Source organism: Eutrema salsugineum, unplaced genomic scaffold (assembly GCF_000478725.1).
Source record: "Eutrema salsugineum unplaced genomic scaffold, Eutsalg1_0 scaffold_35, whole genome shotgun sequence".
Classification (NCBI taxonomy): domain Eukaryota; kingdom Viridiplantae; phylum Streptophyta; class Magnoliopsida; order Brassicales; family Brassicaceae; genus Eutrema; species Eutrema salsugineum.
In genome coordinates, this window is record NW_006256720.1 from 54,645 (window position 1) to 82,284 (window position 27,640).

A 27,640-nucleotide genomic window follows, 5' to 3' on the forward strand; every position below is an offset into this window, starting at 1 on the left:
TTTGACATCTCCTGCAAACGCCGACGTTTTCGCCTTTCTCCTTTGGCCTAATCACCCAGAGAAACGAAACTCCTCTGTTTCTCAGAGCCGTTGCTATGCTCTCGACTTGATTCTCCGACGATTTGAGCAAACTTCCGAAAGATATGTAAACAACAGAAGACCTACCTTGCTTGTCAAGCCACTCCATGCAATACTCATCCGATTTCCACATATCAAGATTTTTACCACCTAGGGTTTTGTCTTCTTCATCAGCTCCCAACAGAAATGGAGAAACCAAAGGACCAATTGGGATCATGGGTTTTAAATCAGACATCGATTCGATTATCTCTGATTCGAGCTCGTAGAACGAATTAACCAAAACCCATTTCACATCTTTCAAGCAATCGACGAACTCCACCATTAGGCTATTGAAATGACTTCCTGAAGAAGGCAAGAGAAACGAAGGGAGATCTCCAACTTCCAACAATGGTAAACCTGGCAATTCAACCGTTTGATTCAAATCTTCGAGATTCTCAGGGAAAGCATTCGTCTTCATGTAGTAACGGTAATAAACCGAGAAAGCTCCACAAGCTTCGATCCAGAGGATTGCACAAGGGATGTTATATGCAGCTGCAACACCTGGAACCCATGGAGCAAAAGGCACAGTGACGATGCAAGAGAATCTCTTTGATTCGACAATTTTCGACAAGTTCTTGGCTCCGACTTTTCTCAACGATGGTATGAGAGAATCTGCGGCTCTTGTGTGGTCTTTAGGCAGACCGTCGGAGAAGAAAGCAAGGTCCACTAGGCTACGGTGATGTTCTTCGTCTGCGGTGGTGGCAGCGGTGAAGAGAAGGTCACGGGTTTTCTCGGTGGTGGCGAGAGTGAAGCGGAGGTTCGGTCGTGAGAGATGTTTGGCGAATTTGAGCATTGGATTAAGATGACCTTGAAATGGTAGTGCTACCAATAGAACATGTGTTTCTTGACCCTCACTATTTCTCATTTCTGCTTTGTTTAGAGGTGTTACTTATTAGATTTGAGTTGTGTATGAGATTGTGTAATTGTGGTGGTATAAATAATAATGGTTGCTTAACGATAGATTTTTGCTTAAAATGAAGTTATTAAGTGAGATTTTGGTAAGAAAAATCTATATATAGTAAAAATTGGTAACCCAATAAAATGCTGTTGAATAGATTCAAAAGTTACCACGTTTATTAGCAGCACCGCGCGCCTTGTCCTTAACTCAATTCAAATTTTGTTTAATTGTTGACAAACTAACACGATTTCCATACCAATTCTAGTATGGTTAAAGTCAACAGTCATTACCAATCATTTATGATTTTTTTGTATAGTGTGACACTTGGATCATTATAATTTTTTTAATGAATATCTATCAACTGTGCTAAGTGCTAACCCAATAAACGTTGGTCAAGAAATTCAAATTTAATCATGTGTTTCTATGCTTTTGTAAATAAATAAAATATGTATTCTTAATTGTTTAATGGTTATGGTTAGATATATAAAAAAAGCAGGTTGACAAAAAAGAAAAAAATAGACAGATCTCAATTTATTCGGATCCGTCTCGTTTTATCTGTCCCACTTACATTTCAAATCCGTTCCATATAGTTTTTGGAACTAACAGAGTAATCGGTTTATACACGCCAAAATTCTTATAATAATTAGGAATACCTTATTAATCTATTTAGAATAATTTATAATATTTTTGCTTTTTTCTTTTTAATAAGATATTCCTAATTATTTTTGTTGTAAATATACTTTGTAAAAAACACTTTCTTAACTAATTAACTTGTCCGTGCCTGACTGAATTTTTTTTTTAAAATGTAATAGTAGTTTGGTTTATTTTTAATTGAGTATGCATTTTATTGTTTGTAGACGATTGTAATAACACAGTAAAAAAGAGTAGAAAAATGCATGTTAATATCAAAATAATTTTGTCTAAATTGTTTCAAAATCTTTGGGTCATTGTTTTACGTATTTTAGACATGATTTGTTTGTGTTATTCAGAGTTTATTTTTAGTTCCAATAAGCTTAGTGGTAACTTTCCAATTTCCCTTCTAAATTTGACAGAGTTGTCGTATTTATCACTCACTTCCAATCAACTCACAGGAACGCTTCCCTCAAACATTAGCTCACTCTCCAACTTGCGAGATTTTTGGGCATATGACAACGATTTCGTTGGAACCATTCCTTCTTCTCTCTTCACCATTCCTTCTTTGAAAGATATCAGTTTGTCAAATAACCAACTCGACAGCCTTCTTGAGTTTGGGAATATATCGAAGCTAGAGTGGTTATATGTTGACGGTAACAACTTGAGAGGGCCAATTCCGAGATCTGTTTCCAAATTAGTCAACCTCAGGGGACTTGACCTTTCCAACTGGAACACTCAAGGCCCCTTTGACTTGAGTATCTTCTCGCATCTCAAGTCGCTCCGAGATCTTACCTTATCCCATTTGAACACCACCACTACGATTGACTTGAATTCCATCTTATCATGTTCTCAGAGGCTGGAAACATTGGATCTCTCAGGGAGCCATGTTTCAGCCAAAACCAAGAGCTCAGTTTCAGATCCTCCTTCGCAAATGATAAGTAAGTTAACCTTGTCAGGCTGCGGTGTTACCGAATTTCCAAAGATCATAAGAACCCTGCATTCAATGATTTATCTAGACATTTCCAACAACAACATCAAAGGTCAAGTGCCTGGCTGGTTATGGACACTACCAAATCTGACATACGTGAATCTTTCCAACAACACTTTCATCAGTTTCGAAATACCAACGAAACAAGGACTATCCTCTGCCATGCGGTTCTTGTTTGGCTCCAAAAACAATTTCACTGGAAAGATTCCCTCCTTCATATGCGCGTTGGGCTCTCTAATCATTCTCGATTTATCTGAAAACAACTTCAATGGTTCAATCCCTCTTTGTATGGAGAATCTCAAGAGTAATCTTTGGGTTCTAAACCTCCGTCATAATCGTCTTAGTGGAGGCCTTCCCGAGAATGTATTTGAACGTCTACGGTCGCTTGACGTTGGTTATAACCAACTGGTGGGAAAGCTTCCAAGATCTTTGATCCATTTCTCTGCCCTTGAAGTTCTAAATCTGGAAAGCAACAGATTCAACGACACATTTCCGTTCTGGTTGAGTTCTCTACCAAAGCTGCAAGTTCTTGTCTTACGCTCCAATGCATTCCATGGATCGATACATCGAGCCTCCTTCCTTCAGTTAAAAATCATGGATATCTCGCATAATCACTTCAACGGAGTTTTACCATCGGATTACTTTGTGAACTGGAGTAAAATGTCATCACTTGGGACAGAAAAAGATCGGTCGGATGTAAACTACATGGGAGAAGGTACCTATTACGAAGATTCAATGGTTTTGATGAATAAAGGTGTAGCATTAGAGCTGGTACGTATCCTGAAAATCTTCACAGCACTCGACTTCTCCGGAAATAGATTTGAAGGAGAAATTCCAAGGTCCATCGGCCTATTGAGAGAGCTTCATGTGCTCAACTTGTCAAACAATGCTTTCACTGGCCACATACCATCATCTATGGGTAACCTGACAGCTCTCGAGTCACTTGACGTTTCTCAAAACAAGCTTTCAGGAGTGATCCCACAAGAGCTAGGGAATCTCTCGTACCTTGCGTACATGAACTTCTCCCATAACCAGCTTGTCGGTCTTGTACCTGGAGGCACTCAGTTTCGAACGCAGTCTTGCTCTTCCTTCGAAGACAACTCGGGACTTTTTGGCCCTTCTCTTGACGAAGTTTGCAAAGATATACACAAGACATCATCGCAAGAGTATGAAACACCGGAGGAGGCAGAGGACGAAGATGAAGAGGTGTTTAGTTGGATTGCAGCTGCAATAGGATTTGGACCTGGCATTGTATTAGGATTGACGATTGGATACATATTGGCCTTCTACAAACCGAGGTGGTTCACGAGTTCTTTTGGTCGAAACAAACGCAGAAGCAGAAGCACCACAACTCATTAAGAGAGGTAATGTTTTGAATTTGATAGAATAAAGACTTTATATTATAACTGAAATTTCTGGATGAATTAATACGTGGAATTAACGTTTTAAGTTAATTTCGTTTGTATAGCCTTCTTGGACCCAATATGAAGAATCTTTGGAAAAGATAATGAAGCAACCAAACCAAAGGACTGTAGAGAAGAAAGCTTGAGGAGAAGGCAACCCATTTATCAGTTATTTTTTTCGGTTTAATGTGTGTGTTTCTCGTTTACTCTGTTTTTAGCTAATGTTTGTATATTTCTGTATTTGAACAATGAACTACTCTGTTTTCAAAGCTCAAACCTATTCCTATGTTTTGAGAGAGGTAGTAATGTTATTTCTCTGACTATGTCCAAGTGATTAAATCAATCTCTCTTTTTAATGGTCCTTGTTACAGTGTGTTCATTCCTTTTTTTTCAGAGTTTAGAGTTTTCATTGGGAACTAGAATTTAGAAACCATCTCTTTTGGTTTCATTAAAAAACACAAAGACACCATCTCTATTGGTTCGAGATTCCAAACTATTACTATTACTAAACTTATGTTTTAATAAACTTGTGTTACTATTACTCTCTATTGATTCGAGATTCCAAACTATTACTCCCTATTAATATCTCCAGTATTATCTTCGATTCTTCCAAAACAAAGAGATCAGGAAATGGAAATCCAAGGTCTCCATTGCTAGGTTTGACAATCATTAGCGTCGGGCTAAAGAAATCAAAACCAGATCTCCTAAACCTATCAGTCAATATACAAAGAGTATTTGCGGGAACCTAACCGTATATTTAAGCTTTTGGACCAGAAAGTAAAGAAAGCAATGGAGAAAGAGAACCAGAAGCAGTTCGTGTTCGTACCACTTCCAATGGACAAGAAGCTTTAGCGAGGAAGGTATGGATCCGTTACTTGTATATATATATCGCGTATGCAGAGAGGATCTAACGTTACCTGAGGATTACCAGCTTTGGATGATTAGCAACTTTCCACCTAAAGAAGTTATGGAGATCAAAGATGCAGATCATATGGCAATGTTCTCTAAGCCTCAAGAACTCTGTGCTATCCCCTTAGAGATTGCGGACAAGTATGCTTAAAATAAACTTGAGATCTTCAACTACAATAATAAGCTAGATATGAGTGATTTGGGTGGACTACATTAATAGAAAATTATATGAATAAGAAGAGGATAACATCATTACCTGAAGATTTCCATTGTAAATTAATAAAGATGCAGATTATATGCCCATAAATAAGGAAAGATGGTAGTGATCTGCAATATATGTATATAAGCAGGTGAAAACACATATGAGATGAATAAGCAAAGAAAAACTGAACAAAAAGACATATCATACGATATCTCTAAGTCAAATGATCACTGAAACCAACTTTTATAGAGTATTTCTATATGCAACAAATCTGAACATTGGATAGAGTATAGTTATAAACCCTCTCGCTTTCTCTAACTTCCTCTACCATAACAACCAGAGAGGAGAACACCGTGAACTTTAACATTCAATGAGAAAAGATACAATCACAATCCTGTTGTGGTCAATTTGACGACAGTCCTTATTTCTTATTCAAGACAGAGCAAAAAGAAACACAAAGATCCCAAACTTGTGAACCAATCATAGAAGAACCAGCATCACCAGACCCGGCGTATGCTGATATTGAGGACTAAGATGAAATTTTCTATAATAAGAGATGGTGGTAAATCAATGGATTCTTGAAACAATAAAGATTTAATTCCTACCACCATACTCAACAAGGAAACTGATACATCAAAAGATTTGGTAGCATGAGTGTAGGAACTAAATATTTATTTTCCCAAAGATCTTTTGATATACCACCTTCAATATTGTAGAAATTTCGTCGTTACTGTTCCAAAACAATCTTCAATACCAGCACATCCCAGTCTCTGTGATGCTGGGTCTTCAATAACTGATTTGTTGTTCTGGAATCTTTGTTCCTCTTCTTACTCTTTGTCCTGAGTAAGAAATAAAGAATACTCCGAGGATTACCAGCATTCGATGATCAGCAATTTCCATGTAAAAGAAGTAATGTAGATCAGAGAGGCAGATAATATAGCAATGATCTATAAATACAAGATTGAAATGAGTGGTCTTTCTATGGAACTATTTATCTCAAGGCAGCTCCTATCAAAATATCACACAGAAACATGCAGAGCATTTTCTATTTGCAAAAAAAAAAAAAAAGAAACCTGAAAACTGTGTAAAGAAGCAATTCCTCAGAGACATGATTTTAAGCTTCATGATAGCTGGTAGAGACACCACAGGCTCTGCTCTCACTTGGTTCTTCTGGCTTCTTTCCAAGAACCCACAAGAAACGGCCAAGATTCGCCAAGAAATCAACACAAAGCTATCTCCAAGAACCAATGATGGTTCTGAAATTGATTCATTCAATCACCAAGAGTTAAGCAAGTTGGTTTATTTGCATGGCGCGTTGTATGAAGCCCTCAGGCTATATCCACCAGTTCCTTTTCAGCACAAGTCTCCAACAAAACCGGACGTTCTTCCAAGCGGACACAGAGTCGATGCGAGTTCGAAGATTGTGTTCTGTCTTTACTCATTAGGGAGAATGAAAACGGTTTGGGGAGAAGATGCAGCAGAATTTAAACCGGAGAGATGGATTTCAGAGAGTGGAAGGTCGATACATGTGCCATCTTTTAAGTTCTTATCATTCAACGCCGGTCCAAGGACTTGTTTGGGGAAAGATGTGGCTATGACGCAGATGAAGGCAGTGGCCGTGAAAATCATACAAAACTATGAGATAAAGGTCGTTAAAGGGCACAAGATTGAGCCAGTTCCTTCTGTTATACTTCACATGAAGCAGGGTCTTAAAGTCATGGTCACTAAGAGATGTAATTTAGACTGAATGTTATGCAAAAATTTATAAATATAAGCTTGGAAATAATGATTAGAACTCGTGACAAAAGAAAAAAAATAGAACTCGTGACAACTATTGTGACACGTTATCAGAAGAAGTATTGTGAGATATTCTGATACAAAAAAAAAAGTATTTAGAGATATTTTCTATGTTTTAGTTAATACGTAATACACGCTAATTTTGTTTTTATCATTTTCTAAATAGATTTTTTTTGTCAACATCAAATAAAACTATTCATAAAGCCTTATAAGTTTATGTCTTCTCATTTTCTTTCTTTTAAATATATCTACTGATCAACATATTTGATTTACTAAGGTTATTTTCTTATAACTTGTCTCAGACTCTGAAAATACCATGAATTTGAATTCAAAACATTGATTTTGACACGTTTCGACATTTCATAAGTTATAAAACTGTCACATACTCACATGGTTTTTGTGATATGCTTACAACTAATAAGTGTCTTTGGTACTATTTTTTTTTCAATTTTTAGTTCTACCAATTTTTATTATTTTTACGATAAAAGTTATCATTTTAAAAGTATGTTAATTGTCATTAGTTCAGTGCTTTATATATAAAGGATTTCATTGGTTCGTGTGTTTTAAATAATATCGATATCCAATCAAAATCTTGTTCATTGGATTATTGATGTAAGAATTATCGTCAATATCTTATATTATTAGTTTAACAATTTTTATATACTTGTTGAAATCTGGTGTCTTTAAATCAACACATCGACATTCGACAACAACAAGGAAAACAAATTTTCTAAGATCTAATGGATCATTTTTTCCTAATAATTTTATCTTTTTTGGTCTTCTCCATCTTTTCACTAAAACGTTTGATCGATAGATGGCCGAGCAAGTTTAACTTACCTCCAACTCCAGCTCTGTCACTGCCGGTGATTGGACACCTCCTCCTCCTCAAACCACCGCTCCACCGCACATTACATTCTTTTTCTCAGTCTCTTGGTGGTGCTCCAATTTTCCAACTCCGCCTTGGCAATCGTGTTGCATTTGTTGTCTCAACCCTCTCCCTCCCTGAAGAATGTTTTACCAAAAACGACATCGTTTTAGCCGATCGACCAAAATTCACTTTTGGGAGACTCGTTGAGTACAATTGCACCACTATGGCCACTACATCTTATGGTGACCATTGGAGGAATTTGCGCCGTATTGGTGCCATCGAGATCTTCTCGTCTCATAGACTCGATAGCTTTTTATCCGTCCGTAAGGATGAGATCCGACACTTGATATCGTGTCTCTCCAAAAATTCCTTACATGTAAGTGAAATACATATCTACACTACCAAAATAATGCATATAACCACAAATTAATTACGGATTTTATGTGACTATTTTTTAAAATCAGGAAAAAGTCAAGAAAAAGCCATTTTAGTAAATATTACATCAATAATAAATTTGAACCTAATTTGATGTACGTATATATTTGTCATTTCAAGATTTATAGTTGTCTGCTCAAAACCGTTTTGCAATTTAGTACATATAGATTAGATTCAAATTTATTATTGATGTGATATTAATAATACGCTTCTTCGAAATTATTGTGTTTTTATTATTATCTCAAACCGAAACTCACTTATGATTTGACAACTGATTTCTAACACAGTTTCAAGATTCATGGATTTCCAATAGAAAAAGCTGTCAATGATTGGACTTGTCTACGCTATTTATATATTAGAGTATATATTTTTTAATCAATATGTGAGTATATCTTATATTTATTGATGCGGTAATGTTAACAGATTTCAATGCCTAACCATATTTTCATGTCATAATAATTTCAGGGGTTTGCAAAGGTGGAGCTGAGATCATTGTTTGGGAACTTTAATATCAATAACATCCTGAGGATGATAGCCGGAAAACGATTCTTCGGAGACGGAGCAGAGCAAGACGACGATGCAAAACGCGTGAGGCAGTTGCTTGACGAAGCTGTATCTAGTGCTGGTGTCGGACACGCTTCTGACTATGTTCCGCTCCTCTGTTGGTTTACTAATTATGAGAAAGGGGTCAAGAAGTTGGCGGTTCGGGTCGATGAGTTTCTTCAAGGACTAGTTGATGAGAAACGTGCACAAAAAGAAAAGGGTAACACTATGATCGATCACTTGCTTTCTCTCCCAGAAACTCAACCTGATTACTATACGGACGTCACCGTCAAAGGACTCATAGTTGTAAGTATTGAGGAACCTAATTAATACATAATTAACAACACTAATTAATTAAGGATTATATCATGGCTAATTCTTGCCTTTTATTTGGATAGGTTATGATATTCGAGGGAAATGTAACATTAACAAGGACGTTAGAATGGGCGATGCTATATCTGTTGAACCATCCAGAAGTACTAAAGAAAGCGAGGATCGAAATCGATACAAACATTGGTTTAGACAGGTTAATGATATATCATGGTTTTTATGGTTTTTAACCATGGTATAAGTCCTATTTATAGAGTCTTTTTAGTGTCTTTCGAGTTTTTTGGAGTCTTTTCAGGTCATAGGTACGTTTGGAGCTTAACTGGAGACTTTGGAGCAATTTGGAGCTTAATCAAGATCAAGTTCGTCAAGTATGGATTTTGTGCTTTAGTGACGCTCGACACCATGGAGGGTGACGCGCGACACTTGTCAGAGAAATAAGGAAAAGGCGATTTTGTTTCCTATTCGAAGAAGGAGTTGGGCCCAAACGTTTTCAAGGAAGCCCAAAACGTGTCTTAGAGATATATATAGGATTTTTATTCTCTTTTTACGTTCACCTTAGATTTTTGAGAGAGAGATACTCTGAGCTTTCGGCTTTTGCGATTTCTGAGCTTGGGGAGACAAGTCTGTACTCTGTTCGTTTAGAGAGAAGATTTCGAACCCCTTTATCTATTTCGATTTATTCTATTGCTTTCTATTCATCATGTTTGTTGTTTCAATAACCATGTCTGAGTAGATCACCTGTTAGGTTTAGGGTTTAATTAGGGTTTTCTTTGAATGTTTAATTAACTTGCTAGTTAGGGTTCATATCTATTTGTTCTTCACCTTAGGTTGTTCTTAAAGCTAATTCTGGACTGATCACCTGGAACTTAGATCTTAGGTTGCTTAATTGACACGGAAGTGTAATTGAATAACTGGATCGAACCTGAGTTGAGCAAAGTAGCTATTCGCAAAGGAATTTGGTTTAGCCGCTTTGTGAACATATCGAACTTGTGCAATTAAGGCTGGTTTAAATCTGTAGAGTTTGCAAAGGAATTTGGAATTCTAGGATTTTAACTTAGATAATTCTCACAACGGAAGTTGGTTAATTATAGTTCTGTGTTTCGAGTTCAAGAACCGTGCTTAATACCTGAACCCTGACTTGTTAAATTAATTTGCATTCATTGATCTCCTGAAAATTACCCTAGACCTATCCTTCATCACATCGAATTTAACTCTATTTTTACTGCTGTTTAATTCACTTTCGTCGCATTGCTATTTACTTCCATTATTTCGGCTTAGCGTAACTCTATCTACATAAGGTTTATTGAGTGATCTCTTGTCTCTGTGGTTCGACCCCTAGATACTACAACTGTACATCTGTGCTCTTGCAGAGTAGCTTAGGGATTAAACTTTGAGCATATCAAGTTTTGGCGCCGTTGCCGGGGACTTGATTTCGCCATTAAACCTAGTTTTTGAGTTTCGACTAAGTTTTTCGACTTAGTGTCGAGCGACACCACTTGTGGTGTCGCGCGACACCTTTCTTTTTATAACCTAGTTTACTTATTTCGTTTTCTCTCTTTGTTTTTGGTGTTTCAGATTTATGCATACTCGTGGAACCAGAAGCAACAAGGACATCCCGCTAGTGAATTTGAGCAACGAAGAGCTAGCTGAGTTAGAGCGAACGAACAGGAAAGCAAGAGATCCGACAATGATGGAAAACGCCAATGGACTTGTTCGTGATGATGATGGGATTTGGAGAGACCGAGAAGGTCATGTGTGCAATGCGAGAGGCCAAAGGCTTGATGGAGATGGTAACATCATTCCACCAGCACCTCTACCAGTGGATGTTGTTGACCAGAATCCACCACCTGCACCGCGTGGGAATGCTGTGATCGTTCCACAACAGAGGAACGTTCTAGAAGATCGGAATGTGAGGGAACCTGCACCTGCAGTTGGACGTGGACGAACACTTGGAGACTACAACAGGCCTGAGCAGTTCTATGCAAATCGTTCTGCGATTCGCGCTCCTGCGTTTCAAAGAAACGATTTTGAGCTGAAGCCTGTGTACTACACTCTTGTGGGTCAGCATCCTTTCCATGGCCACTCTCATGAGCACCCGATGGACCACATCGAGAGGTTTGAAGACTTGGTCACCAGCATCAAATACAATGGAGTGTCCAATGATTTCCTCCTCTGCAAGTTGTTTCCTTACTCTCTTGCTGGAGAAGCAGCTAACTGGTTGAAGCAGTTGGAGCCAGGATCGCTCACCACTTGGGAAGAGACCAGGAACGCCTTCCTGCATAACTTCTTCGACGATGCTAGGTCTGAGGAGTTGAGGACGAAAATCTCGACTTTCTCTCAGGAACCTACTGAAGCGTTCAAAGCTTCTTGGGTGCGATTCAAATCGTACCAGCGAGACTGCCCTCACCATGGCTTCAGCGATGTGCAGTTGCTGGGTATCTTTTTCAGAGGTATCGACTGGAGGTATCAGATGGCACTTGATGCAGCAAGCAATGGTAACTTCAACACCAGATACCCAGAAGAAGCTGTTGAGCTCATCGAAAATTTGGCATCCAGCAACAGCACCAAGAATGCTGATCTTGAGCGAAAGAAGCAAGCTGGGAACATGGATAGATCGCAGATCGCTGAAGTGGAGGCTAAACTTGATTCTGTGCACAGCCTTTTAGTGGGCAAGAAATCGGTCAGATTCGCACAGGAGGTGGAGAGTTTCGAACCTGAGGATGCAGTTGAGGAAGAGGATGTCAACTTTGTCAGTGGATCAGGATTTCAGGGTCAGAGGTTTGGTAATCAGCAAGGTAACAGAAGCTACAGTGGAAATTACAGTGGAAACAATCAGAGGAGTACCTTCAACAGTAATCAGAACTTCTCTGGTTACACGCCTAAGCCTCAGTACCAGAAACCTTTTTCCAGCAACAGTCTTTCCAGAAACTACAGCACTCCTTCATCTCAACCTCAAAATCCTGACAATGAGATGAAGTCTATGCTGGAACAGATTCTGGAAGGTCAGCAGAAGCTCACCGTGGACTTTAATGGGAAGATGGATGCTCTCTACCTTGATCTGAATGGAAAAATCGAAGCTCTGAACACCCATGTCAAGCAGCTCGATACACAGGTAGCCCAAACTGCAGGTTCTGTTAAAAGGCAAGAGGGTTTTCTTCCTGGGAAGACTGACACCAATCCAAGGCATCACTGCAGTGCTATCACGTTGAGGAGTGGTAAAAATCTGAGTTCTGAGTCCAAGAAGACGCCTCCTGCACCTGAAGTCGTGGACTTAGAAGATTCTGAAGCAGTTCCTGAGATTGCAGAGCCGGTGACGAGCGACACCACCACTAGTGTCGCGCGTCACCAATTGCAGAGCGAAGCTGTTGATGTTCCGAATCCGAAATCTGCAGAGGAGAAAGTCTACAAACCTAAAGTTCCTTACCCAAGGAGCCCTAGGAAGTCCAAGCAAGAACTTGATGATGCACGATGCAAAGCTCTGATGGAAAAGCTTGTGATTGAGATACCTTTGGTTGATGCTGTAAAAATCACTCCTGTTATCAGACGTTATGTGAAGCGAATGGTAACCAATAATCTCAGCCATGAACAAGGGGTGATGATGATATATGAGCAAGTCAGTGCAGTGATTCAGAACCGAATTCCAGAGAAGTTGTCTGATCCAGGAAGCTTTGTCTTGGATTGCTCTATCTTCACAGAGAGATTCAAGAGATCGCTGTGTGATCTGGGTTCAAGTGTCAACCTCATGCCCTATTCGGTAGCTGTCAATCTCGGCATGACTGATTTCAAGCCAACAAGGATCTCCCTCATCCTAGCTGATCGTTCGACAAGGATACTTGAAGGGGTGCTAGAAGATGTTCCAATCAAGGTTGGAGACTGCATGATACCGACTGACTTTGTGGTTTTGGAATATGGAGAGGAGCCTAAAGATCCTCTTATCCTTGGGAGACCTTTTCTAGCTACAGCAGGTGCTATCATCGATGTCAGGAAAGGCAGGATTGCTCTGAATGTTGGAGTTCTGGTGATGAACTTTGACATGGACAAGCTGATGAAGAAGCCCACAATCGATGGTCAGACCTTCTATGTCGATACTCTCACAGAGTTTGCTGAGGAGTTTCTCCATGAGATGCTGCCTACAGACCCACTTGAGAGAGCTCTGACCACGTCTGCCTCTGAGGCTGAACACTTGGACGAAATTTCAGCATCTTACTCGAAGATGTTGGACTCCAGCGAGCATGTGATGCAGCTAGCATCGCAGATTGAACAGCTTGAGACTCCTGCGAAGGTGAAGCAGTTATCCGACTGGAGTGAGGAGAAAGCTCCTAAGATTGAGTTCAAACAACTCCCTGCAGGACTAAGGTACGCATTCCTGGGCTCTAATTCTACTTATCCAGTCATTATCGATTCTTCTCTGAACAATGCTGAGGTTACCTTACTACTGAGCAAGCTGCGCAAGCATCACAAAGCTTTTGGCTATTCTCTTGATGATATTTCAGGTATCTCACCAGACTTGTGCATGCACCGAATCCACCTGGAGGATGAGTCGAAATCGTCGATTGAACACCAGCGCAGGTTGAACCCTAACCTGAAAGACGTCGTCAAAAAGGAGATCATGAAGCTGCTGGAAGCTGGAATCATTTACCCAATTTCAGATAGTGCTTGGGTGAGTCCTGTGCACGTGGTTCCTAAGAAAGGAGGAGTTACAGTTGTGAAGAATGACAAGGATGAGCTGATTCCAACGCGCACAGTGACTGGACACAGGATGTGCATCGATTACAGGAAGCTGAATGCAGCAACCAGGAAAGATCACTTCCCATTGCCCTTTATCGATCAGATGCTGGAGAGACTTGCAAGCCATCCCTACTACTGCTTCCTCGACAGGATTTTTCCAGATCCCTATCCACCCAGACGATCAGAAGAAGACCACCTTTACATGTCCATACGGCACTTTTGCATATCGCAGGATGTCCTTTGGACTCTGTAATGCTCCTGCGACGTTTCAGAGATGTATGATGTCCATCTTCACTGATATGATCGAGGATTTCATGGAAGTCTTTATGGATGATTTCTCAGTTTACGGATCATCTTTTAAAGACTGTCTGGATAATCTCTGCAAAGTTCTGGCTCGCTGTGAAGAGAAACACTTGGTCCTTAACTGGGAAAATTGTCACTTTATGGTCAGAGATGGGATTGTGCTTGGGCACAAGGTTTCTGCAGCTGGTATCGAAGTGGATCGTGCGAAGATCGACGTCATGACGAGCTTGCCACCACCTGATTCTGCGAAATCGGTTAGAAGTTTTCTGGGTCATGCAGGTTTCTATTGTCGCTTCATCAAAGATTTCAGCAAGATTGCACGTCCTCTTACTGCTCTGCTCTGCAAATGCTAAGTTTGAGTTTACAGATGAGTGCCTTGCTGCGTTCGAACAGATCAAGTATGCCCTGATAAGCGCCCCTATCGTGCAGCCTCCTGACTGGAATTTGCCTTTTGAGGTGATGTGTGATGCTAGTGATTTTGCTCTTGATGATGATGCTCAAAAGAATTATGCTACTACTGAGAAAGAGCTGTTGGCTGTGGTCTTTGCTTTTGAGAAATTTCGGCCATACCTTGTGGGACCGAAGGTGATTGTGCACACAGACCATTCTGCACTCAAATACTTGATGCAGAAGAAGGATGCGAAGCCAAGGTTGCTGCGATGGGTATTACTCCTTCAGAAATTCGATATTGAGGTCAAGGACAAGAAGGGGGTTGAGAATGGTGTGGCAGATCATCTCTCACGCATCAGGGTTGAAGACGACGTACCCATAGACGATTTCCTGCCAGAAGAGAATGTGTATTATGTGGAAACCAAGTTCCAGAGCAGTTTTGACGAAGAATTGCAGGTTTTTCGAATTGGAGGAACGTTAGTGACGAGCGACACCACCACTAGTGTCGCGCGTCACCTTACTCAGGCGAACACAGAAACCCTCCCAAATTCGAAGCAGACTTCCTGAGATCAGTTCAGCTGCTGTATCCGCTACCCAACGTCCCTTGGTATGCTGATATTGCCAATTATCTCGCTGAAGAGGCTGAGCCTGAAAACTTTAAGGGCTATGCAAAGAAGAAGTTCCTGAGAGAGCTGCGAAGATACCACTGGGATGAGCCATATCTGTACAAGCACTGTTCTGATGGGATTTACAGAAGATGCATTGCAGAGTCAGAAGTACCAGATGTGCTGTTTCATTGTCATGGATCCGAATATGCTGGACACTTTGCAACATTCAAAACAGTGTCTAAGGTTCTTCAAGCAGGCTTTTGGTGGCCTACCATGTTTCGCGACGCACATGCATTCATCTCGCAGTGCGATGCTTGTCAGAGGAGAGGAAAGATCAGCAAAAGACATGAGATGCCACAGAATTTCATCCTTGAGGTTGAGGTATTCGATTGCTGGGGTATCGATTTCATGGGTCATTTTCCCTCTTCTTATGGGAACAAGTACATCCTGGTTGCTGTTGATTATGTTTCAAAGTGGGTCGAAGCCATTGCCAGTCCCACCAACGATTCTTCAGTGGTCCTTAAGATGTTCAAGACCATCATCTTTCCTCGATTTGGAGTGCCTCGAATTGTTATAAGTGATGGTGGTTCTCACTTTATTAACAAGATTTTCGAAAAACTCCTAAGGAAGCATGGAGTTCATCATCGAGTTGCCACTCCTTATCACCCTCAGACGAGTGGACAGGTCGAAGTCTCGAATCGACAGATCAAAGAGATTCTGGAGAAGACAGTGGGTAAAACTCGAAAAGATTGGGCTGCGAAGTTGGACGATGCACTCTGGACATACAGGACAGCGTTCAAAACACCTCTAGGCACCACACCTTTCCACCTGCTCTATGGAAAGCCCTGTCACCTTCCAGCGGAGATCGAACACAAGGCAGCCTGGGCGATAAAGCTGATGAATTTCGACATCAAGTCTGCTGCAGAGAGGAGACTGATACAGCTGAATGAGTTGGACGAAATCAGGTACCATGCCTATGAGAATTCGAAGTTATACAAAGAGAGGACCAAGGCGTATCACGATTCCAAAATCCTCTCCAGGCAATTCGAACCGAATGATCAGGTACTTCTGTATAACTCTCGTTTGCAATTGTTTCCTGGTAAACTTCGTTCTCGATGGTCAGGTCCTTTCATAGTCAAAGAGGTTCGCCCCTATGGTGCCATCGTCCTCCTCACACCAGATAGTAGCAGAGAGTTCACAGTCAATGGACAAAGGGTGAAGCACTACTGGGCCAAAGCTGAGATTCCGGATGGACACATCGTGCCTCTGGATGGTGCACCTCCTGCTTGAATCGCCATCAAGTCAAGCTAATGACTTTAAACAAGCGCTTAGTGGAAGGCAATCCACTGGTGAGTCTGTAAATAAGTCTTTTCTTTCAGTTATTTTTGTTTTTCTTTTCGTGTTTTAGGTGAAGCAGAGGCTGGTGTCGAGCGACACTACCTTCGGTGTCGCTTGTCACTTGTTTTTCCCTAAAAAAAAAAAAAAAAAAAAAAAAAAAAAAAAAAAAAAATTAGGACCTAGCTTAACCGGAATTCCAGAACCGGAAGGGAATCGGAAGCAGATCGGGCACGAGGAAAATACCATTCGCACTTTGCAAGTGTCGCGCGTCACCACCCTAGGTGTCGCCCGTCACTCACAAACAGGTAAGTTCTCTTTTTCCCACGTTTATTTAAAACCCTCACCCTCACAGCTTTTTCCTCCTTTCCTCCTCGCCGCACTCGACACTTTCGCCATACCCACCCTCACCAAAACCGAAATTACTCATATCCTCACCGATTTGAGTGATTCCAAAGCCTAACCTCATCAGATTTTCGCCCTCTATATGTTTCTCTCATCGATTTGCCATTCCAACAAGGTACACACTTCGAATCTCCATTTTTCGATTTCGGTGCCTCAGGTTTGTTTGTCGAAATTGCTCTTTTTAGGTTGATGCTTTCCTCGATTTCGCCTATGGCGATCCATTTAGGGCAGATTTCGACCACCCCCATGCGCTTTAAACGGTTCATTTGGCTAGATTTGAGAATTTCGTTCTTCATGCCAATTGCACTTCAAAAATTTGAGAGTGTGAAATTTGTTGTGGTCTTAGGGAGATTTCTGTATGCATGTGTCGCTGGACTCCTCCTTGTCGCTCTTCCGACTTGCTGGAGAACATCACTTGTGCTTTCTTGTTCACTGACTTGAGATTCTTTTCTTTTGTTGGTTTGCTCTGTTTCTTCTTTTGCAGATGCCTCCAGACAAGCGACAATGCAGGGACGCCGCCTCCAGTTCACAACCTCCGGTCGAAGTAACCTTCCAACTCGGAGACCACGTCGAGGTTTTGGATGGTGACTTGTGGCAACGTGCAACCGTGAACGCTGTACTCGCACGATCTCGCTACATGGTCAAATTCCTTGACTCCCAGGAGTTGCAGGTGTTCCCGATTTCCCATCTTCGCCCTGCTGCACCACCACGAGCCTCCGCCTCACCGCCACCATCACCTCCTGCACTCCCTGATTCACCTGACGAGAGGATTAGGCGCCCTTGGCCTAAACGGGAGAATCTGCGCATTCCAACACGCAGGATCTGGGACGAACCACCTCGAGCTGTTGCTGAGAGCGTTGAGTGTCTACACAGGCCAATTTCAGATGACTGGGATGATTACGACACTTTCTTCTACAACGCCTGGCTCAATGTGAAGATACTCCCCACCAGGTTTTTGGACATTCTGGATATGAGGCGTTTGGGTTTGGATTCTGAGCTCCTGCATTTGTTGACGAAGCTTGGATTGGGATCTATGGCTACCAGACCCTACGATCTGTTTCCTGACCTTGTTCGTCAGTTCCTCGCCTCTGTTCGTATCTACTACACCAACAAACATGCTCCGAACGCACAGGAGGGCACTCTGACTTTCATGATCCGCGGGGTTCGTTACAGGCTCTCCTTTCGCGACCTATGTGCATTATATGGGTTTCGCAAGGACCTCCCGAGAGTCACCCTCCCTACTCAGATGTTCGATGTGCAGGATTTCTGGTCCCATTTTGGGAATGGGCGTTATGATTCGAAGACAACGTCCCAGACCGACGTGCGCCACCCTGTTCTGCGATGCCTTCTCCGTGTCTTGGGCAACACTATTCAGTGCAAATCGACTCCGGGTAAGATGCGTCTCTCTGAGTTGGCTCTTCTTTATGTTGGCATTGGTGATTTGACAGATGGTGAGCATTACCGGAGTTCCGCGCACGCTACTGATGTCAACATGGGAGCTGTCTTCGCTCATCACTTGGTTTCTTTGCAAGCCAAGCCTTTCTCTGGAGCAGGTACGACGCAGCGCACTGAGTCTGTTGGTAGCTTGCTGACCCCTATCTTTCAGCATTTTCGGATCAGCACGGAGAACAGTACCATTGTCACGACTCGCCGAGCTATTGATTTGGATCACCTACGCCACGCCTCCTGGATCAACCACAACAATCAGTGGTCCTTTCGCACTGCAGCTGGTTCATACCTGATTCAGCTCCCTGATCGTGCACGCACTGACATAGGCACAACCTGCGCCGCGCTTCGTTTCATGCCAGAGAGGAGAGTCTTGATTACTGTGTCTCGCGGTTCTTCTTCCAGGGCTCGTACTTCCACTTCCGAGGATGACCAGATACCTCGCTCCGCAGACACCACAGTACCTCTCCCTGATCTTCCCACTGAGCCAGAGGTTCCCATGGAGGCTGCTGCTTTCCAGCGGTATGTCATTCAGAGTTTTCAGAGCATTTGGAGTGCCATCGCTACTCTATCTCGCTGCGGATGTGTTCGCACTACTCGCCCACGATCTCGCTCACCCACGCCCTCTGATGATGCTACTACTAGCGATGAGGACTAGTTCCTTTGTCATTCTGGTTCTGTTTTCTTTTCTTGTGTTTGTCTTTTCTTTTCTTTTCGTTTGTTTGAGTCTGTTGTGTCAGCTACACCTGTTGTGAGACTTTGTTGGATTTATGCATCTATGGGTTGTATTGTTACTACTAACTCTTCTCTGAGTGATCTGACAGTGCTAACATTGATGATCGCGACGATTGCTCTCTGCACTGTGGTGTCGAGCGACACCATCTTTGGTATCGCGCGTCACCACCCTTGCACTTTCGACCTAAGCTTGTTTTCTTCTGAATCTGAGCTGTGTGTTGGTCGACCTAACTGAGTAGTAAGATATTCTAACCCGTTGCATTCATCCTTCTGACTTTCTGTTTTGTCACTAACTTCAGATTTGATAACACTGGGGACAGTGTTATTCAAGTCTGGGGGAGGTAGTTGCTGACATTGTGTTTGTTTTTCTTAAGAGTCAGTTCTGTCAAATCGTTTTAGAGTCAAAACCTGTTGGAGATTATGATGTTTTTCCTGGAATTATTGTGCTGACCTTTCACCTAAGTGACCACTGCTGCAGATTCAGTCTAGATCCGACTAATGAAAAATCCAAAGGCTGACCAGTTGACTAGAGGCGTCCATGTTTCCAACAGAATCCACTAACCTGAGCTAAGTACTGAACTTCACTTTTAACTCGCTGATGTGACTAATGCCTTAGAGCTTGATTCCTCGTTCGTACTTGATCAATGAAAGCCTGTGTGAAATTTTATGTTGGTATTCCTCTCCCTTGCGACGAGCTGAGAAAAAGAAGAAAGAAAGAAAAAGGGCAAAAAGATTGAGATGATTTTCGCTTAGGAGTGAAGGGCTAGGAATGTTTCCAATGATCCCATTATTTCGCTTCTAAGTTGGAATGATCACACAAAGAAAGGAAGTGAGGGGTAGGAATGTTTCCCATGACCCCACTATTAGCTGAAAACCTTTGATACAAGGTAAGGGGACAACTCGGGGACTTGGTGGCAAACACCATCAGTACTCGCAGCTTTATCCTTATCAAGTATGCGCCTAAAAAAAAAGAGAAGAAAAAGGATGATGAATGTGCGAAAAGAATAAGTCTGGGGGAGAGAAAAAGTGCCAAAGTTTGTATGGCTGATTTGTTTGAGTACAGAATGGGAAAGAATCTAGAAGGTTCTTGGCATTGGAATCATCAGTGAGATCCAGCGATGAGGGTTTATGGACAATGTTGTGAAATTTTGGACTTAATCTGGAAAGCTGTGAATGTCTGCGGAGAAGTACATGGTGGTTCGGTTTGGAATGATGAAGCAGTAGTTAAGTTACAGGGTGATCGGTCAAAGCGATGTTCCAATGAAAGGTTGAGTCTCTGTGTTTTCAAACTTCTTTCTCTTGTTTGGTGTTCTGTTTGCTTGAGGGCAAGCAAATGCTAAGTCTGGGGGAGTTGATATATCATGGTTTTTATGGTTTTTAACCATGGTATAAGTCCTATTTATAGAGTATTTTTAGTGTCTTTCGAGTCTTTTGGAGTTTTTTCAGGTCATATGTACGTTTGGAGCTTAACTGGAGACCTTGGAGCAATTTGGAGCTTAATCAGGATCAAATTCGTCAAGTATGGATTTTGTGCTTTAGTGACGCTCGACACCATGGAGGGTGACGCGCGACACTTGTCAGAGAAATAAGGAAAAGACGATTTTGTTTCCTATTCGAAGAAGGAGTTGGGCCCAAACGTTTTCAAGGAAGCCCAAAACGTGTCTTAGAGATATATATATAGGATTTTTATTCTCTTTTTACGTTCACCTTAGATTTTTGAGAGAGAGATACTCTGAGCTTTCGGCTTTTGCGATTTCTGAGCTTAGGGAGACAAGTCTGTACTCTGTTCGTTTAGAGAGAAGATTTCGAACCCCTTTATCTATTTCGATTTATTCTATTGCTTTCTATTCATCATGTTTGTTGTTTCAATAACCATGTCTGAGTAGATCACCTGTTAGGTTTAGGGTTTAATTAGGGTTTTCTTTGAATGTTTAATTAACTTGCTAGTTAGGGTTCATATCTATTTGTTCTTCACCTTAAGTTGTTCTTAAAGCTAATTCTGGACTGATCACCTGGAACTTAGATCTTAGGTTGCTTAATTGACACGGAAGTGTAATTGAATAACTGGAAAGAACCTGAGTTGAGCAAAGTAGCTATTCGCAAAGGAATTTGGTTTAGCCGCTTTGTGAACATATCGAACTTGTGCAATTAAGGCTGGTTTAAATCTGTAGAGTTTGCAAAGGAATTTGGAATTCTAGGATTTTAACTTAGATAATTCTCACAACGGAAGTTGGTTAATTATAGTTCTGTGTTTCGAGTTCAAGAACCGTGCTTAATACCTGAACCCTGACTTGTTAAATTGATTTGCATTCATTGATCTCCTGAAAATTACCCTAGACCTATCCTTCATCACATCGAATTTAACTCTATTTTTACTGCTGTTTAATTCACTTTTGTCGCATTGCTATTTACTTCCATTATTTCGGCTTAGCGTAACTCTATCTACATAAGGTTTATTGAGTGATCTCTTGTCTCTGTGGTTCGACCCCTAGATACTACAACTGCACATCTGTGCTCTTGCAGAGTAGCTTAGGGATTAAACTTTGAGCATATCAGTTAATAGATGAACAGGATGCTAAAAATCTTCCTTACCTCCAATGCATCATATCAGAGTTTTTTCGACTTTACCCGGCAGCTCCTTTACTTGCTCCACATAGGGCAACAGATGATTGTATAGTTGGAGGCTACGACTTCCCTCGTGGCACAACGTTGATCGCGAACGTATGGGCCATTCACCGAGACCCAAACATATGGGAAGAACCAGAAAAGTTCAAGCCAGAGCGGTTCGAGAAAAAAAGGAGAAGAACAAAAGTTGATGCCATTTGGGATGGGACGACGAGCTTGTCCCGGGTCTGGTCTAGCTCAACGGGTCGTGAGTTTGGCTCTCGGATCGATGATTCAATGTTTTGAATGGGAGAGAGTTGGAGAAGAATATATTGACCTAAGCGAAGGAACAACAATGCGTCCAGCGACACCGTTGCTGGCCATGTGTAGAGCTCGTCCTATTGTTCATAAGATTCTCAATGCTTCTTTTTGAGATGTCACTCCCTTTTTAAAACTATGTATATCCATTTATGTTATATCCATTTTGAGATGTAATTAAAATGAAAGACAAAGACTAGTCCTTGATTTGCCTTAAGATTTTCCATTTTATTAAAATTCAAAAACTATTTTTTTTTTCAACAACCAAAATTTAGAAGTTAAAGGCTACTCCATTATCAAATAAACTCACTTCTAAAATTTTAAAATTATGAATGAGGAGTAGTTTTTTACTTTGAGAAAGTGTGAAGAAATTTGTCCAATTTCTTAGTTTTTGTTTTTTTTTTTTTGGAGAAAGGATTAAGAAAAGGGAGCTTGTTTTATAATGGAATCTCTCATGCAATTATTCCCACCTGTCACTAGAGATATGTTCGTAACTTCGTAACGTCTCATGCAATTACTGACTAATAAACATGTGTGATAAGTCACCATTAATATTTATTGTCTATTTCTTTTGCTTTTAATTATTAGGGTTTTAATTTGAGTAGAGAAATTTGTTTCTTTCTAATATTATAGACAACTTGGTGTTTAGCCCGCGACTTGCGCGGACCGAAAAGTTTCATTGAAATCTAAAATAAAATCTTATGTCATAAATCAAAAACAATTAGATCAAGAATTCAATACATACAAAAATAAAATAAAGCTAACCTAAAAAGTAATAATTGTCTAACATTAAAACTTTAAAATCAATACTAATAAGTGTATGAAATCAATAAACACAAACTAAAATAAGATTAATATGAATTATTCATCTTTTTCTTTTTTTTTTTATTTTTTAATTTTTTTTCTTTATCATTTTTTTTTTCTTTTTTTTTCTTCTTCACTTTCTATGTCTTTTTTTTTACTTTATATTCTGCTGATTTTTCTTTTTTCACGTTTTCTTCTTCTTCTCGACATCTTTTCCTTTTTTCTTTCATACATTTTTTGATTTTCTTCTCCTCCAGGTTTTATTTCTTTTCTTCTTCGTCTTCAACGAGTTATTATTCCCTTTCTTCTTCTTTTTTCTTTGCCTTTTTCATTGCCATGGTCTTCGTCGTAAGCAGCAACTTTCTATTCTTCTAGTGTGTGTCGGCTTTTAACTCATCTTCATATTCTTCTACTTTCTCCAATTCCTCATCTTTTAAGGTTTTCATCTAATTTTTTCTCTTCCCTATCTTCTTCTTCTACTACTTTGTCTTCTATTTTATTTTTTTTTCTCCTTCATCAGACTCTTATTCCTCTTCTTCCAATTATTCTTCCTCTCTCTAAATTCTTCATCATATTTTAAAGATCTTTGTCTTATCTGTCTTTTTACTCCTCTCATGGTTTATATTTTCTCTTTTTTAGTTTTTTTCCTTATATTTTAGGTTTTTTTTATCGTTATTTGTTTTCAAATTGTTTTCCAATTTTTAAATTTTTGTTATTTTCTATTTTAAATATTTTTTGATTAAATTTCGATTTTTAATAATTATTATTAAATTATAATGTTTTTTGATTAAATTTCGATTTTAACAGTTTTTTTATTAATTTACGATTTTTAATATTTTTATTTAATTATGATTTTTAATATTTTTATTTAATTATGATTTTTAATTTTTTAAAAATTAATTTACAAGTTTTAATAATTTTGTTATTAAAATTAATTTAAAAATATAAGAAAGGGTAAAAGGTAATTAGCCATCCTAAAATAGAATGAGAGAGCTTTAACCCAAAATTTTACTTTGCTTATAATATATATATGATTTTTAATATTTTTATTTAATTATGATTTTTAATTTTAAAAAAATTAATTTACAATTTTTAATAATTTTGTTATTAAAATTAATTTAAAAATATAATAAAAGGTAAAAGGTAATTAGCCATCTTAAAATTGAATGAGAGAGCTTTAACTCAAAATTTTACTTTGCTTATAATATATATGATATATATGATGATGATATATATTGCTAGCGTTTACGTTTTTTATTTTGGTTCAAAACATAGTGGTTAAAAATAAACAAATCATAAATTTTTATTATTAGTCATGAATGAGAGACGTTACGAACATATCTTTAGTTTATTAAAAAAAAAAAAAGATATCTTTAGTGACAGGTGTGATAATTGCATGAGAGTTTTCATTATAAACTAAGCTACCTAAAACTAATAACTCCCACGTTCGATTCAACACATTTACAACAAGAAGAAGTTCTTAATCTAAAATGGAAACTTATTTTCTTTTTTTATCCCTCGCCATCTTCTTTTTCATTTCTCTTAAACTTTTGTTTGATAAACCGCATAACAAGTTTAACCTACCACCAAGTCCGGCGAGGCCACTACCGTTGATTGGACACCTTCACCTCCTCAAGCAGCCTCTCCACCGCACGTTCCTATCTTTCTCTCAATCCCTCGGCAGTGCCCCAATTTTCTCCCTCTGCCTTGGAAACCGTCTCGCGGTTGTCGTCTCCTCCTACTCCATCGCCGAAGAATGCTTCACAGAAAACGACATCGTTTTGGCTAACCGGCCAGAGTCCATAGTCGGGAAATACATTGAGTAAAACTTCACCACTGTGACCAGTGCGCCTTATGGTGACCACTGGCGAAACTTGCAGCGTCTCAGCACCCTCGAGATCTTCTCCTCGCACAAGCTCAATGGCTTTTTATCTGTTCGTAAGAACGAGATCCGACACTTGCTACTTCGTCTCTCCAAAAACTCCCAACATGTATGTGAGCTTCTACATATTAGTACTCTATATACATTACTTAAAGATCTGGTCAGAGTTTGTAACCTAGTAGTTTGTCTTAGTGTGACCACTAAGTCAGTGGCGGAGGCAGAAAAATTATTGACATAGGTCATAATAGAAAAAATTATATAAGTTTTAATGAAAAAAAATTTCACCATTGATAAACATCTCAAAGATATACTCTATGCTCATTCATATTTTAAAATCGTTTTATTACAGTTTCATTTGTGATAGTTTCAAGCACCTATATTTTAATAAAAAAAAAACTAGAAAATCGCTTAAAAACTCATCACAAATGCTAATACACGAAGTCGTCTTCACAATTTTTATTGCAGAAAAACACATTTCGACGGTTGCGGTCGCAACAAGAAGAATAAAAAAATATATTAATCTTAATATAATATTTTTAAAAAATTGTGTGCTATTATCATAAGCATCGATGGTTGGTGTCTGTATTTTAAATTACTTAAAATAAATAGTCAAGCAACTTAACCACATCTTAAGGGATTTCCAAAAATAAAAAGTAATTGAAGTTTCTTGTGAATTGCTTGAAATTTATTTGTTGATCGATATGCAGCTTCCCTTTTTAGAAAAAATAAACTAATGTGAAACTTCTTTTCTAAATTATATAAGTTTTAGAATGAATCTACAACTTATAAATTAATATTTTAAGATGATTTTTTTATTAATATTAATAGTGCAACTTCCACTTCTAAATGATACTACTTTATCAATATGGGATAATTTATAATCCAACAATTCAATTTTTTTCTTGATTTCACCTGGGTCAGCTGACCCACCTCCATAGGTGCTGCCTCCGCCACTGCACTAAGTCATAACCTGAGTACCGTGCAACAAAAGTTTGAGAATTAATAATTTGATTATAAATTAGGGGTTTGCGAAGGTGGAGATGAGATCATTGTTTATGGATTTGACTATCAATAATATACTCAGAATGATGGCTGGGAAAAGATTTTATGGTGATGGAACAGAGCAAGACGACAATGCACTGCGAGTGAGACAGCTTATTGACGAGGTGGTATCCTATGCCGGAGCCGGGAATGCTACCGATTATATCCCAATCTTGCGTTGGATCACAAGTTTTGAGAAACGGGTCAAGAACTTAGCGGGTCGGGTCGATGAGTTATTGCAGAGCCTAGTGGATGAAAAACGTGCGGATAAAGAAAAGGGCGACACTATGATGGATCACTTACTTTCTCTCCAAGAAATCCAACCTAATTATTACACAGATATCACTCTAAAGGGGATCATAGTTGTAAGTACTTATTTTCTACATTTTGTAATCTTGAATAATCGATTTAATATATAAGAACACAGATTAAACTTTTGTTAATTTAATTTTACAGGTTATGATACTTGCCGGAACTGAAACACTAACAGGAACATTAGAATGGGCTATGTTGAATTTGTTGAATCATCCAGAGGTATTAGCGAAAGCAAGAACCGATATCGATACCAAAATTGGTTTCGACCGGTTAATAGATGAACAAGATATTAAAAATCTCCCTTATCTCCAAGGGATTGTGTTGGAGACCTTACGTCTCCACCCTGTAGCTCCTACACTTGTTCCACATATGACGTCAGATGATAGCATTTTAGCAGGTTACGACGTTCCATGTGGATCGATGCTATTGGTGAACGTATGGGCCATGCATAGAGACCCGTCTCTATGGGAAGATCCAGAAATGTTCAAGCCAGAGAGGTTCCAAAATGAAAAGGAAAATCAAAAGGTGTTGTCGTTTGGGATTGGACGACGATCATGTCCCGGGGTTGGATTAACTCATCGGCTAGTGAGTTTGGCTCTCGGATCCATGGTTCAATGTTTCGAATGGGAGAGAATTGGAGAAGAATATATTGACACTAAAGAGGCACCTATGATGTGTCCAGCTACACCGTTGCAAGCCATGTGTAAAACTCGTCCCATTGTCCATAAGATTCTCGATGCTTTTGCTTGAATTGTAACTCTTCTTGGTTTGATTTATGTTCGGAAATACTACATCAACTTGTTTTGAGTTGAGAAATAATTCAAAATCCTTCTAAGAACGCTCTCATGCAAACTGTTGAATGTATCTTCAAGGTTCTGATCACCACCTAGCTGAGTCTTTGCGGAAGATCCTCACTAAATATTATCATTTTCCCTTCGAATACATTGATGTTGTTGCCCTCATACAGTTGAAAAAAAATAGGGAGGATTGCTATTGTGACCTTTAAAATAGCTGAAATTAGTATAATAACCTTACGTTCTCGAAATTAGCAGAATAACCTTCCTTTTTAAAAAAACCTGATTTTACCCTTAGGAAGCTTTGGTGAGAAAAAACGTATTTACAAAAATGCCATTATTAAATTATTTCCACGTCAGCCGTTAAATTGGACCACCGACAAATAAATCTATCAATATGAATGGTAGACTTATATGTTTTGGTAGATTTAAAAAAAAGTCGATAGACTTAATAAAAGTTGGTAGACTTAATATTCCGAAAAATAGATTTGTTTAGATGTTGATAGACTTATACTGATAGATTTAGTTTTCTAGAAAGGTAGATTTAAAATTCTTGATAGATATTTGAATGTGTTGGTACACTTGTTTTGTTGTATAGTAGATTTATTTTCAAGTTGGTAGATATATTGTTGTTGAGTTGACTTCATAAGATGTGGTTGACCAAAATCGGTAGACTTATTAACTTTCATAGTAGACTTAGTAGACAAGAAAATAGACTTATTTCTAATAAAAATAAATCTACTACAAAAGAAAAAGTTTTTTCGTGATAGATTTGTTGTACGCATGGTAGATGTAAATATCGACGGTAG

The 27,640-nt window shown here is 39.3% G+C and overlaps 4 protein-coding genes, 1 non-coding gene and 1 pseudogene across 5 annotated transcripts in view; 4 read left to right on the forward strand and 2 right to left on the reverse strand.

Moving 5' to 3' along the window:
- The window catches only part of LOC112085034 (UDP-glycosyltransferase 84B1-like), an 11,656-nt gene extending 10,616 nt beyond the window's left edge, over positions 1 to 1,040 (reverse strand). Inside the window, exon 1 of the mRNA XM_024153995.1 lies at positions 7 to 1,040. Within this exon, the coding sequence (XP_024009763.1) occupies positions 7 to 982 (976 nt within the window). The 5' untranslated portion in view covers positions 983 to 1,040. The remainder of the gene's footprint in view (positions 1 to 6) is intronic.
- A 942-nt stretch (positions 1,041 to 1,982) lies between these two features.
- LOC18014215 (receptor-like protein 12) lies at positions 1,983 to 4,368 on the forward strand. The gene is made up of 2 exons (XM_024153996.1): positions 1,983 to 4,000; positions 4,105 to 4,368. Exon 1 carries the CDS (start codon positions 1,983 to 1,985, stop codon positions 3,993 to 3,995), a length of 2,013 nt encoding a protein of 670 aa, XP_024009764.1. The 3' UTR covers positions 3,996 to 4,000; positions 4,105 to 4,368.
- A 460-nt stretch (positions 4,369 to 4,828) lies between these two features.
- Positions 4,829 to 7,004, forward strand: LOC18014216 (alkane hydroxylase MAH1). The gene is made up of 4 exons (XM_006396112.2): positions 4,829 to 4,857; positions 4,940 to 5,089; positions 5,999 to 6,050; positions 6,220 to 7,004. The coding sequence occupies exons 1-4, from the start codon at positions 4,829 to 4,831 to the stop codon at positions 6,895 to 6,897; spliced, it is 909 nt and encodes a 302-aa protein (XP_006396175.2). The 3' UTR covers positions 6,898 to 7,004.
- A 4,427-nt stretch (positions 7,005 to 11,431) lies between these two features.
- On the reverse strand, positions 11,432 to 11,538 carry LOC112085037. The gene has a single exon (XR_002898664.1). It is a non-coding gene; the product is annotated as a small nucleolar RNA R71 (small nucleolar RNA).
- A 2,594-nt stretch (positions 11,539 to 14,132) lies between these two features.
- Positions 14,133 to 16,442, forward strand: LOC112085036. Its single transcript, XM_024153997.1, has 5 exons — positions 14,133 to 14,433; positions 14,522 to 14,610; positions 14,785 to 15,000; positions 15,048 to 15,679; positions 15,779 to 16,442. The coding sequence occupies exons 1-5, from the start codon at positions 14,133 to 14,135 to the stop codon at positions 16,440 to 16,442; spliced, it is 1,902 nt and encodes a 633-aa protein (XP_024009765.1).
- Positions 16,443 to 24,274: 7,832 nt separating this feature from the next.
- On the forward strand, positions 24,275 to 26,787 carry LOC18014207 (annotated as a pseudogene).
- The last annotated feature ends 853 nt before the right edge of the window (positions 26,788 to 27,640 follow it).